General features: G+C 41.7%; 1 protein-coding gene across 2 annotated transcripts in view; it reads left to right on the forward strand.

Moving 5' to 3' along the window:
* Positions 1 to 12,645, forward strand: part of zmym2 (zinc finger, MYM-type 2) — a 31,754-nt gene extending 19,109 nt beyond the window's left edge. For both annotated transcript variants that reach the window (XM_026144586.2, XM_026144587.2), the window contains exons 8-25: positions 2,134 to 2,284; positions 2,732 to 2,847; positions 3,446 to 3,571; positions 3,997 to 4,147; positions 4,346 to 4,518; positions 4,613 to 4,778; positions 4,983 to 5,011; positions 5,471 to 5,612; positions 6,622 to 6,743; positions 6,908 to 7,058; positions 7,236 to 7,367; positions 8,238 to 8,416; positions 8,498 to 8,690; positions 8,859 to 9,001; positions 9,920 to 10,034; positions 10,847 to 11,089; positions 11,483 to 11,624; positions 11,974 to 12,645. In XM_026144586.2, coding sequence (XP_026000371.2) covers positions 2,134 to 2,284; positions 2,732 to 2,847; positions 3,446 to 3,571; positions 3,997 to 4,147; positions 4,346 to 4,518; positions 4,613 to 4,778; positions 4,983 to 5,011; positions 5,471 to 5,612; positions 6,622 to 6,743; positions 6,908 to 7,058; positions 7,236 to 7,367; positions 8,238 to 8,416; positions 8,498 to 8,690; positions 8,859 to 9,001; positions 9,920 to 10,034; positions 10,847 to 11,089; positions 11,483 to 11,624; positions 11,974 to 12,208 — 2,709 coding nt within the window. In that variant the 3' untranslated portion in view covers positions 12,209 to 12,645. The remainder of the gene's footprint in view (positions 1 to 2,133; positions 2,285 to 2,731; positions 2,848 to 3,445; positions 3,572 to 3,996; positions 4,148 to 4,345; positions 4,519 to 4,612; positions 4,779 to 4,982; positions 5,012 to 5,470; positions 5,613 to 6,621; positions 6,744 to 6,907; positions 7,059 to 7,235; positions 7,368 to 8,237; positions 8,417 to 8,497; positions 8,691 to 8,858; positions 9,002 to 9,919; positions 10,035 to 10,846; positions 11,090 to 11,482; positions 11,625 to 11,973) is intronic.
* The last annotated feature ends 5,321 nt before the right edge of the window (positions 12,646 to 17,966 follow it).

Below are 17,966 nucleotides of genomic sequence, written 5' to 3' on the forward strand. Positions count from 1 at the left end.
CTGAGGGATCTGGAAGGTTCATACTGGGTCAGGAGGTCACTGATGTATTTTGGTCCTAAACCATTCAGAGCTTTATAGGCCAGCATCAGAACTTTAAAGTCTATCCTCTGACGGACAGGCAGCCAGTGTAAAGACCTCAGAGCTGGACTGATGTGGTCCACTTTTTTGGTCTTAGTGAGGACTCGAGCAGCAGAGTTCTGAATGAGCTGTAGTTGTCTGACTAATTTTTTAGGTAGACCTGTAAAGATGCTGTTACAGTAATCACTAAAGATGAATGCATGGACTAGTTTTTTCCAGGTCCTGTTGAGACATCAGATCTTTTATCCTTGAAATATTCTTGAGGTGATTAGTCACTGATCGGTGACTTTCGTCTATCCTGGCCTGAAAGGAGACGCTACCAGTAGACTGCAGCAAGAACTGCCAGCATGTGAGCCAGACTCTGTCTCTCTCATCATGGTCGCCTAAATGCACAGTAATGGCAGGTTTTGTAATAAGGCAGATCGCGCTAACATAATATGCACTGTTAGTTGATTATTTACCTGCCGAGTTAACGGGAGAGGACGTACAAACGTTACCGCTGCTGCTGGGTTGAGATTCACGAACCCGGAGCGGAATTAAAAACACGACATTCATTTAAGGTCATCGTGTGTTTTGTGAGCAAATGCTTTTGCATATTCGTAGTGTTTCCTCCCTTAAATGAAATATCTACTTTGCAAGTATTGCAAGTTGTCCTGTTGTTATCCGTTCTCGTAAAGTATAACCAAACTTTTGAGTGTTTGAGCCGCTTAGGTACCATGTTTCCTGCCAGGTAAATGACGCTCCGCAACGTGGTGACGTCATTTGGGGCGACTGGAATCGATAAGGGAATAGTTTGCAAAAATGGCAAACAATTCCAAGGAATTGAAACAGTGGGAACCCATCCCTACATGCAGGGGATTCCTGAACCAGCTGAGCTGTGTATATAGCAAATATTTAAACAGATTTTAATTTTCCAACTCCTTAATACAAAGTGTGTGATGTCCAGTTAATCTTGCAGAAGATTTGTGCGTCCTGCCTCCTACATGCCTTTACTCAGGCAGCATCCCCGCCTGAGGCCTGATTTAGACTCCTTTGGGGAATCTTTGTGAGTCTATGATTTAACCCACGTAAGTGGTGGACGTTTATTTATGCTTGTGCTGGTGCATTATGTGTTAATTACCATATGATTGTGTCCCAGTGTTTTTACATGCGGTGCCACACAATAGAAACAAATAAAATGCCCGGTCTTCTTTCCCCCCTGGATCCTTGCTCCTTGTTTTCCATCATTTTTTTGGGTCCTAAAGTTTTTTGGTTTTTTTTTTTTCACTTCTTTTTTCCCTCATGTTCATTCTGAGTTTCTGATTTTGTTGACATTTGTGAGTGTATATTAATGCTATGATTAGCATGAGATGATTGTGATATTCTCTTATTGATAAAATCAAAAACTGTGGCAAAAAAGTAGCTGGAAAAGCACCCAAGGACTCAACAGTACTGAACCAACCAGTCACAATCGTTGCAGGCTGCGTCAACGCCGTGCGTAGTTATTGTTCTAGGGAGGTGCAAGTCAGATTACACTATAGATTACATTGTAGGGGTTCAGTGTTGGTGTCCCACTGAAGGATAAATCCACAACAAATGAGTGAATGAGAATGACCCTGAGATCTGCCAAACCTTACTATTCTGCCATTGTGTTAATGTTTGTTTTTGTTTGTTTTTTCAAAAAATGTCAAACTTTTCTTACAAATGAATAACAAGGCAAATGGCATAGTCTCAAGTATTCAGTTCCATTTTCACAACATTTGTGAACATATTGTTCTTTTTGTCTTTCAAAGGTTAAACATTCATTTTATTAAGAAAACCAGTGAGTAGTTTTACAGCCTGAGGTCATCACTGCAAGTTTCAGTAATAGTTCTAATCTCTGGGCCAAACGGTGGGAAATGGATCTCAAAACAAACATGTGGACTGTTGAAAGCGTTCATCAGAAGTCTAAGATGCTAGCTTCCCAGAAGGTTTACAAACATTCAAAACATTTTGTTGTTGCCACATTTTGTATCTGTTAGCATGATCAGTTAGCGATGTCTTGTTAAGTTGTGGTGCTTTCCCTGTCTCTCTCAGGCTCACAGTAAACTTGAGAGCTGCCTGTCTTGCAAAACACTGATTAAGACGGGAGAGGTACTCCATAGCGTCGGGGCAGGTGGCACCATGGTCTCCTACTGCTCTGTTAATTGTATGAACAAGGGCAAGCTGACAACAACATCCATCATCAGTGAGTAACCACAATACACAAGCAGCAACTTTGAAACAGCTCTCTCATAATTTAGCTTTCACTTTCAGCCTTTTCTTAGTCCAGAGACTTAACCTAGAGATCCATATTTCTGCACAGGTACCATAAGATGTTGAGCTGGCATTAGGATAATTAACACTGCAAGTGGGGAGCAACATAATAGGCATTTAGTTTGAAAAGTGCTGGGTTGCTTATTGTTTGTGTTCACAATCAAATGATCTCCCTGTGTGAGTGCATTTAGGTTGACTGGTTTGCCGGAAGCAGAAAATGGCTCCTTTGAACTAGTATATCCACACCTGCTCATTAGTTTTTAGAAAACCGAATCACTTTACCAACAAAATGAATTGAGTATGAGAGTTACTTAGAAAGACCTGCGTTTCAGATATGCTTTTATTTCTGTGTTTTAATGCCTAACACCTGTGTGTGCAGGCACAGAGCCCACCTGTCATTTCTGTAAGAGGAATTCTTTACCACAGTATCAGGCCACGCTACCAGAGGGAAATGTCCTTAACTTCTGCAGCTCACAGTGTGTAACCAAGTTCCAGGTGAGACTCATTTCAAACAAATCTGGGCTCTTTAGAAGACATGTTGGCACAGTAGCTGTTTGATGTATCTGAATGAAACCCCTTATTGTTATGTGTTTGATGATGAAGCAGGATGCTGCTGAAATTAGGTAAACGGGTATATTAATACCATTCTGTAAATATTTCAATAACCTGATTAAATTCTGCTCTGATGCCTGTGATACTTATGCCTGTGTTCATACTTATCTATAGGAAGATTGAATACATGTGGGATCTTAATCATAACAGTGGAGATGAGAATCATCAAAGTTGCAGAAAATAAAACCAAGATTATTTTTTCATTGAGCTCAGCAGCTCAAATACTGCAGGTTTCCTCTGTGGCGTCTATGGCCTGATTAGTTTTTAAGACTCATGTTGCATTCATTTACATATCAACGAGGAAACAGATTTTGTACAAACTACTGTGACTTCATGTATTTTTATAATATAAAATTTTCTGTAATACCAAACACGTGTAGAGATGAGCTTGTGGATCTAGCTGAAGCTGGTGATGTGTTTGGATATACCATCAGGATGTTTGTGAAAGCATGCATGTTTAAAACTTTTTGTTTTTAAACAGAATGCTACTCTTCAGACAGCCACCAATGGACAGGCACCTTTGTCCACCACAAACAGCACAGTCAAGCTGAAATGTAACTACTGTCGAGGAGTGTTCAGCTTAAAGCCTGAAATACTGGAGTGGGAGGTGAGACCATCCTTGAAGTGAACCAACGTTCATAAAGATGGAACACGGAGTGCCTCTTGTTTTCTACAAATATCACTCTAAAGCAGTGTAAACTATTTTAAAATCTGCTAAGCTTGTCTGAGAACTGAACTTTTCTTTGCCTGTTGTGCTGCACAATTCCTTTTAAAGGTCTGCACAAGAGGAATGTACGGTTTACGTTAAATTTTGTGCAAATTCACGTCTATATTTTGCATTAGAAAGCATGATGTAGAAAGATAAGTTCCTAATACTGCCTCCTGTGATACAGTGAGTGATGTCATGTGCAGTGAAAAAAGATGGAGAGGTGCAGAAGCCATGGGAGCATTTCTACTGTGTGAAGATGTAATTTTGATGTATCTTAAAACAGAATGGCTGCAGTACGTTTCTCTGAATGTGTGTGCCTTCAGGATAAGGTCTACCAGTTCTGTAGCAAAACGTGTTGTGAAGACTACAAGAAGCTTCACTGTATTGTGACATTTTGCGAGTACTGCCAAGAGGAGAAGACACTACATGAGATGGTCAAGTTCTCGGGGGTCAAGAGACCATTCTGCAGCGAAGGTACTCATCGCCTGTCCTCTTCTCTGCTTGAAGTAGAATTGGCAATTTGATGTCATCCCATGCTGGCTGTTGGCCCATTTAGACATTCATAGTTGTCATTTGAACCCTGTCTCATTTATCTGAAGTCATATATATCCTGTTTGTAAGCTTTAATTCATTTTCTGTTTGTTTTGTTTGTTTGTTTTCTTCCCTCCTTAGGTTGCAAGTTGTTATTCAAGCAGGATTTTATTAAGCGTTTGGGTCTGAAATGTGTGAGCTGTAACCACTGCAACCAACTCTGTAAGAGAGGTGTAACCCGACCGCTCGGAGGTATGACCCGGGACTTCTGCAGCGAGGCGTGTGCCAAGAAGTTCAACGACTGGTACTATAAGGTCTGCTGACACGCACTCCATGAAATACATGTTTTTTCTATGTGGAAAAACAGTGCGAGAACATTAACGAGAGCTATGTCGTCATGTCCACTAGGCGGCGAGGTGTGACTGTTGTAAGGTGCAGGGTAACCTGACAGAGTCTGTGATGTGGAGGTCAGAGGTGAAGCAGTTCTGTGATCAAGAGTGCCTGTTAAGGTTCTACTGCCAGCAGAATGAGCCCATCATGGTCACACAGAAGGGCCCTGAGAATACGACCCTAGGTAAAAACTGTGTGTGTGTCTCTTTGTGTCCCTGAAAGAACCAGGTTTTTGCTTCAAAGTGTCGCTCTTGGACATATCTACATCCTTGTAACAGAAGTTGGTTTTGTCAAGTATCAGGAAATGTTATCCAGTGCCAAAAAATGGAAATAAAGTCATGCTTATATGTGAATGTTAGTTGACATATATTCCATTTCTGTCTTACAGGGATTGATGTGCCAGGGGCCAAACTTGGGGTAAGTAAGAATATTTAAAAGGTGACTTGATCAAAGCACTTGTTTTTAAATCATGTAGCACTAGTTGCCTTTTGAAAGCGTTTTTAGCTCATGTAGCAAAAAGGACCTGTGAGTTTTTGTCATGGCGAGATATCCATCTGTCCACGACAACTGATACTCCTCCTAGGGTATTGGTCAAAGTTTAATCAAACCTATACTCACTGACCACCTATTAGGTCTTAACCCAAACTGTGGTCAAGCTCATGTTTGCTGCTTTATGGGCAATAACCTGCGAAATGGGATGAATTGTAAGCTTGATGAGCAGCTACGTTATTAATGTTCTGGCTCATGTATTTACTACCTAATAGTTTTGAAATGTAGCCTGTGGAACTGATTTACTTCCTGGAAAAACACAGATCTTATTAGTTCATCTAAAATCAATTATTCTTCTGTTGATTTATTTTGTCTTCTATGTTGCAGCTGGTAAACCAGAGCACTGCGGCATACACTGGCGGAGGTTTGGTGAGAGATGTAAAGAACAAGGCGGTGCTCTGCAAACCACTCACACTGACCAAGGCTACCTACTGCAAGCCACACATGCAGAGCAAACTCTTACAGACAGGTAAAAACACAATCGTTAACAAATTCCTGGCACTCATAATTTTAAAATCATTTCTTTGTGTCCCATTAATACAGTCGACCCCATGAAATTTGCAGGGTTTACGATTCTAGAGCATTCAAAAAATGAATATAAATGCCTGTTGTTATAACATAATAAATATGCATTTGGGTGGCACCCTTAGGGCTTTAAGAAGAACAAAACAGGAGAGACAAGAACACTCAGCAAAGCATGCCGGGAATGCAGAAAGGAGAGACGAATAATGTTCTTGGATTGGCTACTTTCAAACCTCCTACCTCTCGGTACAGGGATATTTTGCCATCCCAAGCCGTGGTTTCCTCTTTGAAACAATTGGAGGATATTTGTGCTTTATGCAAAATTGTGGTGGAACAAATATTTGTTAGATTTTAAGGAAAATACGTGAACGACCGAGGACGTGAACTGTGAAACGCAACTTCAGAGGTACGCTGTACGAGTTTGCTTATGGCAGATAATGTAGAGCTCATTTTAGTTCTAAGATCTTATACAGTCCAGTTTGATCTCAGGCTGATAATAAAAACATTGGATTCAATTGAATTTTGTCTTCCAATAATTTTTACCCCTCCGTCATAAAAGGCTGATGGGATTTTGTAGTCACGCCACCAGGATGGTGGGTGGCGCAGACACCCAAGTTTGTAAATGTGATAATTGAAAAACGTGGTGACGTAGGATGTTCAGGTTGATAACACTGCTGCATCTACTAAAAAAATCCGATTAGTGTGAATGCCGGTGTCCTTGACCTTAAGGTCAGACAGAGAAAGTTGTTTTGTGGTTTTGTTTTGTTTTTAAATCTTGTGAATGCAATAACTTGAGAACAAAGTGATTTAGGATTTTGGAAATTGGTGTGTCTGCTTGGAGGCTGAGAGGAATCACTGGTTGAAGATTAGACCCTCTGGGTGCCCAGCTCTGGTCCACAAGCCATATGTTTGAAACACCCGGCTTACATAATGATTTGACGTGTGTGTTCCCACAGATGTAGATGATGGTGTGAAGAGGGAGTACGTGCCTGTACCTATACCTGTGCCCGTGTTCATTCCCATGCCTATGAATATGTATTCACAGGTCACTCCCACTCCTCTCTCTCTGCCTGTACCGGTAAGACTTGAGCATACTGCATATGATTTATCCTTGCTTAAAATTAAACTTATAAAATTTTAGAAGGAAAAAAATAATTAAACACAAATTTGCGCAAGCTATAAAGATAAACTTGCAAGTCGGTGATCTGATTACTAATTAATTTGATACCCTGTCCCCTCCAGGTTCCTGTGCCTGTGTTCTTGCCCACTACCCTGCAGGGGGCAGAAGAGATCGTCCAGACCATCAACGAACTGAAAACCAAGGTGCCCTCTGATCCTCTGGAGGACGACCTGATCACCATGGCTGAGGTGATAATAGAGGATCGGAAGCCAGGTGAGCCCACGCCAGGATTGAATATACGGGTTAAAAGATTGCTTATCAGAGAGGTGCCGAACACAGCCCTTATACTAGCTTCTGACGGTTTCTTTATATATGCTGATAAAAAGAGAGAAGTGGAAGAAAGCTGCAGCAAACCATGACAGTGAGGATCTACCCTTCTTTATGATTCAGATGTAAAACCTGTGAAGGTGAAGAGGGAGCCTGAAGGCCAGGAGTCTTCCAGCAGCACCAGCAGCAGCTCTGAGGAAGAAGAGGAGGAGAAGTATGAGCCCGACCTGGACTTGGAGGCAGACTTTCCTCAAGGTAAACGTCTTCTGAGCATGTAGCTGTAAACCTGAGAATACTGGATAAGAGGCACAGAGTCAGGAGCAAGCTGTTTTAAAAGCAGTTTTATAGTATTTTGTGCATTAACAATAACTGCAGTTTTTTTTCTTAACTGTAGTTTTCATCGCTTGCTAAGAATTACTGATCCCCAAAAAAAATAAAATCATACAATTCCTAAGGATAATTTCTAATAATGGCTGTTCATAGCTTGAGCAAACTATTTTTATTAGATCAATTGTTAAGAGCCACCTCTAGTCCTCTAATGAACCTTATTTCAGGTGTTCAGATTACCGATTTTAAGACTTCGTATATTTAATACTGTGCCTTTGTTGCCCACTCTGACCTGCTCACTCGTCCTCTGTGTTCATCTTCCCATTTGATTTCTTGTCTTATGTAACAACATCTGACTGCATGGGGTTTTTAATGGATCAGTAGAGTAATTGAGATTAAAATTCTTCCCTCTGGTTATTTCTGGAGCTGCTGTCATCACGCCTATCGGTGTAGAGGTTTTAAGCTTTGGCTTACTGTTCAAAGGAGTATGAAGTCATCAACTGGCCCTGCAATCCAAGTTTTATTTTCCTTCTTTCTTCCTTTTTCTGTGCCTCATTGACATCGATGGTTTTAATGTAAGGTTTTTAAAGAGTGTTAATAAGTCGTTACACCATTTTCTGGACACAGTTTGGATCGATGAATCTGTCCGATTTATGTAAACCTGCGTATTGGGTGAATTCCACGTTTTCCAGCTTTAGTTTGCTTGATTGGTTGATTTGCTTTGATTTCCTGGATGTACTTTTTTTTTTTTTTAAACCATATTACATGAAGGCGTGTTATTTCCTCTCTCAACCTCAGACCCCGCTCGTGTTCCAGAGGGAAATGATGAGGATATGGGCTTTGCTTTACCTCCAGTTCTGGCAGAAGAGAAGGAGGAACTGAAGGAAGAACCAAAGGAGGAACTGAAGGAGGAACTGAAGGAAGAACCAAAGGAGGAACCGAAGGAGTCAGCACCTCGACCGCAATCCAGGAGAAAAGTAATAACACGTGTGTGCCAGAATATTTTCAATGGCAAACTTAGTTTGATTGTGTTAGTAATGGGTTTGTTTGCCTTGAAGGGGAACAAGAAGCTGGCAGTGGAGGAGAAGCCAGATGTAGCGTCGTCCTCTTCTTCAAATGTAACAAACAGAACCTCAGAAGGACGATCACTGCCTCTCAAAGCTCGCTACGGTATCAATGCCTGGAAACGCTGGGCACTGTCTCCTCCTGATCAGTCGGATGACACCAAAGCACAGGAAAGCTTCAAAGCAGGTACACTGAACCCCTTCATTTCCCACCTGCCCTGTTCAGTAGTTACACTAAGAGAGTCCAGGTGCATTCCTTTGCTGGAAAAGAAAAATTGATTGTCCTGTTGGGAAACATAAAAAAAACACTGCATGTTTGCTAACATCAGTTGGTGATTGTTCCTGTCTCCTGCAGCCCGGCCAAAAAGGAACCTCTTGTCAGTGAGTTCAGAGGAGCTGAACGTGGCTCTGTCCCGTTTTGTCAGGGAGGTCTGCAGGCCCAGTGGGGAGCGCTACTCTCCAGACAGCATCCTCTACCTCTGTTTGGGGATCCAGCAGGTTAGTATGAAACGGCTGCCCCTCTCGAGAAGGCAGCAAATCATCAACTGTAAAATTCAACTGAGCATTTTATTTTAATTTTTTTTTAATGTTCATGTCTTGTAGATGTTAGCAGTAGGTTTGTCACAGTAATAGTTTTAACTTGTCTGTCATTACCACATTTCATTAAAAAAATGTGGCCAAACAGAATTCAAAAGCAGGTAAAAAAAAAAATCTAAATACTTAAATTATATACACAAAATAAGAATCGGCTTATTAACCTTTTTAAATTCTAGTGTCATTCCATCTGTAGTAATTTTTTTAGTAGGAACTAATTTTCGAGTGAGGGTTTCCAGTAGGACCCTTAGTACTGGTGCACATTCTTTCCCCCCCTCCTCTCACATGCGAGTAGTCATCGAGCATGGCTGCTGCGTGGAGAGCGGGGTCATTCAGAGAGCTCTGGAGTGTGATTTTTCTGCCACAGAAGTGTAAGGCTGACTTTATCTGTTTGTGGAAACGGATTAATCGGGTTACTTATCGTTGTGTTGGGATATTTGGCTTCAAATGGTTGAAAATGTCTGCCCCTCTTTCCAGGCCTCTTCTTTGTCGATGTTCCTCCCTCCTTTAAAATCGTCACTGTTCAAAAAGGGAATTTAAGGATTTTCTGTGCTCACTACATCTTTGCGGTCATTTTCTTTCGTTTTTTTTATATTTATTATATTATTCCTTTTCCTTTCCCTCAGTCTGACTTTATAGATTAGTGTGTCCATTGATTATAACCATTTGCTGTTCACATCCTGAAAAGCAGTGATGAGCTTTTGAATATGAGGACACGGTTTTAAACTATGTGAGCAACCACAGACTGAAGCTCTGTGATCCTTTCATTTTCTTCATTTTTTTTTTTTTAACTGATAGTTTTGTTTTGTTTTTTGTTTAAAGCATCTTCACTCCAAAGGCCGGAAGGATGACCTGTTCAGTGATCCATGCTACCAGCAGTTTGGAGAGGAGCTTAACAAGGTCCTGAAGGACTGGCAGCCCAGTGTACTTCCTGATGGTGAGTGTAATCCTTAGTAAGACCCTCCTTGTGTGCCTGCTCCACTTGGAATTAGCACAGTTTTGAGTACTTTGTCAGATTTTAATATTTCTTTCTGGAAACAATTTGATTAACACGATATTGCTTTATCATGAAACTGTACAGATTTGAGTACTGAATAAAGACTGCAAATCCCAACTTTATCCTCATCATGCAGTCTTTCTCATTCTTTATGTATTCATGAAGTTTCTATAACTCTTTCATGGACATGACCATGGTCAGAAAGCTCATTAATTTTGCCACTTTCACAGCAAGATGGTCTTAGTTTTTCAGGTGACTTTACATACTGTATTTTGACATAAACTCATGTCCTAAATTCCTCATTTTTCAGCAGCAACAATGTGGATGAAAAAGGCAAAAACAGATCGTCTCAGATGTGAGACAGTATCTCATTGCAGTGTGGAATGTGGAAGCTATGATACTTGCTAAGAAACTCATCCCACACTGATAACGATGACACTGGAAAGTGTGTTTGAATATATTCTTGTTATCACCAGCTAGTGGCACGGTGCTGTTAAACAACCTGTTGTGTTTCTCGATATTCTGAGCCGTGTCCAGTGATTATAACTCTTCTGCTGTTCACATCCTGACACGTTGTGATTGCACTATGATATAATATGAGGACACCGCTCCAACACGAACAGGTTCCATGTCTGCACAAGTAGTACCCAGGTAGAAAATTATATTTGGCAGATGTAAATGGTGGATAAAGACAAGAAAGAACTGATGAGTGTTGTAGATGTTGACTGTGGAATTGGATCGTCTCTCTTTAGGCTCGCTGTGGGGTCGAGTGGAGGAGCAGAGCTTGTGGAGCAGTCGTCATCTCGGGGAGCAGAGTCCCGCCGCTCTGCTGCGCTCGCTCGTTTACCTGAACACCAAATACTTTGGCCTGCGCACCGTGGAGCAGCACCTGCGCCTCTCCTTCTCTAACGTCTACGGCCCAGACACACTCCATCCTGTTACCAAGGAGACCACAATCTGCATCCGCGTGCCTTCCGTCTCTCAGGATCACCATGGTGAGGCTGGAAAATGCATCATGTTGATATGCTTCGTATATATTGGCCATAGAAATTCTCATCTAGCTGTGATGGACGATTGAACTTCCTGTTTGTGAAATTCACACATGCACATTATCACAAGATGTATAATTTAGCATTCAGTGATTCATAGTTTTTATGTCCACATTAGATGCTGAAACATTTCTGATTTCATATCCAGTTTGTTAACATTCAGAGCCAAACAATTCAAAACCATAAATGCCCGTGGACCTCTGTTTGTGTCTTTCAACTTGATTTTCCATCATCTACAGTTCAAAACAAGTGTTAGTGGTTTCTGCATATGTTAGTTTTAGACGCAGAACCTTGAGGAAAATTTTACAAAAATTTCCTTTCTGTCTGTTGGACGATCAGTGCAAACAGAGTCGAGGAAGAGAAAACGAAAGGTTGAGGACGACGAGCAGGAGGAACGCGACAGCAACTCTGGCGGCTCCGCCCAACGCTGCCCGGCTAAGAAGCACGAGTGTCACCTCTATGAACTCTACAGATCCAAGTGGTGGGTTCAGTGTTTTTACTGGAATAAATCTTAAGAGTGGCTGTAAAGTAAAGGCTTGAGTCCTGTGATTAGAACTCATTGCTGTTCACATCCTGAACTTCAGTGCTGACTCTTTAAAGATGAGGACTTGCTATAAATTAATGTCATCAAAATTTTCTCCTAACTGTTCAAGAGGAAACTGAAACCAATACATGCATTCATTTTCTCCCTCCCCTGTGCTCTTTTCCCTGCACTTTTCTCCCTTTTTCTACAATACCTCCTTTTTGCTTGTTTCTAATACTTTTCTTTTTTTGTTCCTTCCGCTTGCCTTTTTTTTTTTTTCCCCTCCTCCTTACCTACCTCCCTGCAGTCCTCTCCCGTTGCAGAAAAGCCTAGATGTGTTTTATGTTCAGCCGGATCCGGACTGCAGCCCAGATGACCCGCTGTGGTTCAGCTCCACACCGCTGGACCGACGAATCCTGGAGAGCCTCCTCATCAGAATCCTCCTCGTCAGGGACATTTACTCAGACAAACAACTTCTGGAGGAAAACACGGAAGAAAACACGGAGGAAGAGGGTGGGGGTGAAACAGTTGGAGGGGAGTAGCAGTTGCTTGGACTTCTGTTCGTAGAGTCTGCAAAGACAGGAGAGGAGGGGGACACGTAGGGTATATAGTAGAATGTCCTCTTCACCTGTCTTATCTTGTAGTCCTCGTTTCCCTCTTCACTGACTTGCTGTTTCCTCCAGGTGAGGAACATTTACAACAGAAAAAGCAGAGGCTGATTAAAAGTAGTGGTCAACAAGCAGCCCAAACTTTTACTTCTGCCTCAGAGAAGAAGCTTGAGGAGGACAGGCATAGAGATGAACTCCGATAAATATGAGGATGAGAGGGGATGAAGAGCTTACTGTCACAATTAAATCAGGTAGAAAACGTGTATTGACAGTTATATTTTCATGACAGAATTTTCTGTTGTGCATTTCCATGGAGTCTGAGTGTGTCCATTATGCTCAAGCAGCGTAAAAACATTAAAGATTCGACAGAATCCCACTTTTTAAGAAGTTATAGCAGCCACTGGGAGACCACAGGGCAGTACCAAGCATCACAGAGGCAAAGGGACACAGTTGAAACCAAAATTACCACCCAGAATGGGAAGACAGCAGGAAGAAGTGCTCCCCAGCTGTGCTGTTCAGAATCCCATCGTTGAAGCAATTGGCAGTTCAGCTTTAAAACAAACAAACAATAAACACTCCTGGTTCCAGTTTAGCATGTCCATGTCTGACAGAAAGATCGCAGCTTTGGCCGCAGACATCTTTTCAGTGAACGTAAGGGTGTCATTTTTGTGTTCAAGTAACATTTGGTTTAGACCTGAGATTCATGCTTAAGTAGAAATTTGGTGTTAAAGTGCAGTCAGACTGCTTTTAGCCTTGTGACATTTTCACTCATTCAGTCACATCGCTAATGGCAGCAGTTGGGTGGAGAGCGCTGACGTTTATCCCCACTGCTGCTCGAGCTGTTTACACACACAAGTTGTAAAACAAGAAGACACAGAATCGCCAACAACCTTGAGATTTTGTGCAAAACACTTTGCTCCAACTTCCATTAAAAATTGGAAGTTGGATCAAATGTCTCTCGATTCATTCTGAAAATGAACATTGACTAATTAGTGTCTGACTGCACTTCTGTGTCAGTTTCCTTTCTTGTGTTTAAGTTGGCATCACACAAGAATCACTTTCCTGCTTTCCACCTCTGGTCAGACTTAACCTTTGACAGGGCAGATGTGTTTGAGTGTGTTTTTTTATTTTATTTGTTTTTGTCGGTATTGTAAATGTGTGCCACCAATGATGTCAAAGTCAAACTTTAGGTGTGAGAAATTTTCCCTGCATTAAAGTGGAATTTTAGAATTTCCAGTACATGTGAGAATGCAGCACAAGATCAGCACCCTTTTTGTCCCATTAACTGCGACCTGTTGTATCCCACATGTTCATTATGGGCCGCTTTCATTCTCCCATGAACCCACACGCTGCTCTTCCTTTGTCAGTACTGCTCTCAGGCTAAAACCGCTGCACCACAGGGGGACTTCAGCTCACAAGGGAAAGGAGTCAGGACTGATCCCAGGACAGGAAAGGGTCTGACTCACTGCGGTGCGGTGGAAAGGCTCCCTGCCAACATGCTGCGTTTCTTTATTGGACATTAGGGAAACCTCCATTCATGCAATGTAGCATTACATGCTTACTAAGCCCAAATTGGGTTGCTTTGACGTGTAAATATCTCAAAGGCGAGGCGCTTGTTTGAGATGGAGACGACACAGAGGAACACTGTAGTTTGGGATAAAGAAAACGAATTTGAAAACCCGCCTCCTGAGAAGCCTTGTTCTGTTTTTTGTTTTTTTTAAATACAGCTGATTATTTATTTCTCATTTTATTAGTTTGACTGTATCCTCTTTACACATGGGTTTGATTTTCTTGTTTTTAAGTGGGGATCATTTCCTCCTCTTGCCGTTCATTGAAAATTTGCTGCAGACCTGCACCCTCCCTGCTCCTCGCCCATTAAAAGAATTCTGGTGAATGATGAAGGCCGTGGATTATACAAAGTTTAGCAACCCACTGTTTGCCCCTGTGTTTGTATTTGTAGTTTACTTTCAATTTAACTTAGTTTAAGTACTGAGCATGTGTTAAGTGTCCTGTTCTTTGCTTTTGTAGAGCGGTAACACTGCAATGCAAAAGCTTGCTTCATGACATGTAATTGGTTAATTTTTTTCTTTGGTGAACTGAACTTGTTTTTTAAGTTACACTTTTTTTTCTTTTTTTTTTCTTTTTTTTTTAAACTTGTTCTCCCTTTTTACGATTTAAAGTTTGATTAAATTTCATCAAGTAAAAATTACATTTAAAATTCCAGGTAATATAAGATTTGGAGTTGAAAATGAGATCGTGTAAAATCTTCCACAGCCATTCCTCAAAATATAAGGAATGTCCTTTTAATGCTGAGTTTGACGTTTCCATGAATGCAATCAACATCTCAAATATATCGCTAACCTAAAACTTGTCCTCGTGCACAATCCACATCACACCCACCTGACTGAAGAGGATTTAACTGGTGAACAAAGTCAGGGAATACACTTCCAGAGTTTTATTTTCCCAAAAGAGTAGGTGCTCCTGTTCATTTGTACAACTGTTTGCATTTATTGGGCTGAAACTGCAGCATGACATTTCAGGAAGAACCGTTTGTATTTGGATGGAGAACACTGGTCACAATTTCTGACTCCAGATCAGTGTGCTTAGAACATTAATTTCGTCTGTGAAAGTTTGAAACAGACCTTGGATCAGAGGACCCCAATTAAGATGGCTGACTCATAGGCAGCAGCCAAATATGCCACAGGTTTGGACCTACAGAAGATGCTGTGGCTGGCTTTAATGCCTAATGTGAATGTGCCTATCTGTATATACTGAAAGTGAGTGACTGTGACTTGAGTCTGATGCTATGTGTGTGGGCTGATATGCTGATACGGTCATGTTAAATAAAGAAGTCATTTTCTAACCAGCTTCTTGATTGTGTTTGGATTTATACACACAGATGCTAAATGTAGAAAGCTTATTATACTGTTTTTATAAACTGTATTTAAAATTGTTATGCAAAGTCCTTTTACTAGAGGTGAGTAAAACATTTGTTCTTTTCTAAGTATAAATAACTAGCATCTTTATTCTAAACTAGAAAGGTCAAGTGTTTAATTTAATACACTTTGCAGTATACCACAAAGTCTGGAGCTGTGGCTTCAAGGCGCTTGGTGCCTGTCGCGGTGCTAACCCCAAACCAGATCATGGACACCAGAGGGGGAGGGGGCTGTGAAGCTCATGGAGTCCTATTAGGCATAGTTAGCTTGTGGGACTCTAGAGGCAGCTGACAGGTAAGGTCAAGGAAAAAGTGCTTTGGTCAACACTGATTCTGTTGATAACTTTAATGGGTAAAATGTCTAGACGAAGCCAAGTGGCAGAGGATTTCCAGTTTGCTGACCTCAGAATCCCATCTCTGCTCTTCACAGACGATGTGGTTCTTCTGGCCTCCTCAGGCAGTTGACTTCCAACAGGCTTTAGGGCAGTTTGCAGCTGAGATAAAAATCCGTACCAGTCTGAAGCCATGGTCCTCAGCCGGAAAAGGGTGGAGTGCTCATTTAGGGTAAGTTGTTGCCCAAAGTGAAGTATTTTAAGTATCTCGGGGTCTTGTTCACTACTGAGAAAAGAGGGCAGGAGATTTACAGATTAGTGCAGCATCTGCAGTTACCCTGTTGTGGTAAAGAAAGAACTGAGTGTAAAAGAAAAGCTGTGGACTTTTACCAGTCAATCTACCTTTACTTATCTCCACAAGGTTTGGGTAGTCACTGAAAAAGAATGAGACTGAGTATGCAAGCAGCGGAAATGACTTTCCTCTGAAGGAAGTTTCCTGGGCTGGGCTGGCCTCTCCCTTAGAGATAAGATGAGTTCAGTCATTCAGGAGGGGCTCAGAGCAGAGCCACTGCTCTTCCACATTGAAAGGAGCCAGTTGAGATGGTTCAGGGATCTGACCAACGATGCCTCGTGGAAACATCCTAGATAAGGTTTTTCAATTCAATTTTATTTATATAGCGCCAAATCACAACAGCAGTCGCCTCAAGGCGCTTTATATTGTACAGTAGCTCGTACAATAATACATACAGAGAAAAACCCAACAATCATATGACCCCCTATGAGCAAGCACTTTGGCGACAGTGGGAAGGAAAAACTCCCTTTTAACAGGAAGAAACCTCCGGCAGAGCCAGGATGTATCTGCTGCTGTCCCCACAGTCCAAATCTAGATAAGCAGGAGAAAATAGATCTGATGTGTGATTAAAGTTATCCTTTAATGTCTTTGAGAAGTGTATATCATATTATATTTTAACTTGATGAACTGACCTATTAAAGAATCAGGGTTACCTGTGAAATCTGCAAAATAGAAGCAAGTAGTGAGCAAAGGGGAGTGAAAATCAGACAAACCTTTTGACTATACACACTACAGGGTCACAAATATGTGGGTATCTTGAATCTTGTATGCAGGATGTTACTCTTTCGTAACATAATCCTTTAAATATCTATCATGGTCACCTAAACCTGAAGTCTGTTGAAAGGAACTACTGTTTCCAGTTTGAAAAAGTTAGACATTTTTACTTTTAAGACTTCTTTAACAGTTTCGACAGAGCTAATCTGAGAGCTACTCCAACAGTTGTTGAGAGGTCTTCTGATTTGGTTCGTTCTCCTAAAAATCCGTCTCTTTTCAGTTTCTTCCGCAGCTGGATGACTTTTCCATCCAGAAAATCTTGATATTCAGGGGGTTGGGAAGCGTATCTGTAACCGCAAGGTCGCCGGTTCGATCCCCGGGCTTTCTGTCCTGGTCGTTGTGTCCTTGGGCAAGACACTTTACCCTACCGCCTACTGGTGTTGGCCAGAGGGGCCGATGGCGCGATATGGCAGCCTCGCTTCTGTCAGTCTGCCCCAGGGCAGCTGTGGCTACAACCAGTGTGTGAATGCGAGAGTGAATGAATAGTGGCATTGTAAAGCGCTTTGGGTGCCTTGAAAAGCGCTATATAAATCCAATCCATTATTATTATTATTAATTCATTCTCACTTTCTCCTGTGCCGCTAGCCGGCACTCAAACCAAATATTACCAACATACCTTTGGTTTGTGGTTAAAGAGCAGAATATATCCACAGCATTTGTTTCCAAATAACTTTAGCCTGCCTGTATGTTGCTTCGAACATTCTCAGGTTTGATATCTTTGTATAATCATCAGTCACCTACAAACCATAGTTAGTTTGATTTTTACCCACAGTTTAGAGAGTTGTGCTCTGGAAATGTCAGCCAAACAATTACTGACCTGCATTACAAATCCTAATGAGCTATTAAGGCCTAAGAAATGTAAGCACTTGGACATTTTTGTGGAGGAGCCACACAAAAATGTAACACACTGCATGTCGACCGAGAGACCCTCTTCCTCCATAAACAAGTGTAACGCTGCCTCCACACACTCCCTAGAAATGCTATTATCTAGAGCCGTAGTTTGTGCTCAACAGACAGCTCTACACGGGGGCCTCTTCACCGTGTTCTGACCTTTTTCGCTATCATGTCCCATTTTTACAAGGTGCCAGGTGGACATGACACTGAGGCAGGGAGAGTTATCTGCAAGATGACAGACAGCAGAGGAGGAGGAGGTGTGGCTTGTCAGCACCCGGGGTCAGCGTAGGGGCCGGGGAGATGAGCCTCAGGGTCATAAGACAAACTGGCCAGCACTCTGTGCGCAGCTTTTTAGGGTACTTGAAAGGTCGGATGTACCAAGCATGCTGGATAACCTGCCTGGAG

The sequence above is a fragment of the Astatotilapia calliptera genome, chromosome 16 (assembly GCF_964374335.1).
Source record: "Astatotilapia calliptera chromosome 16, fAstCal68.1, whole genome shotgun sequence".
NCBI classification, from domain to species: domain Eukaryota; kingdom Metazoa; phylum Chordata; class Actinopteri; order Cichliformes; family Cichlidae; genus Astatotilapia; species Astatotilapia calliptera.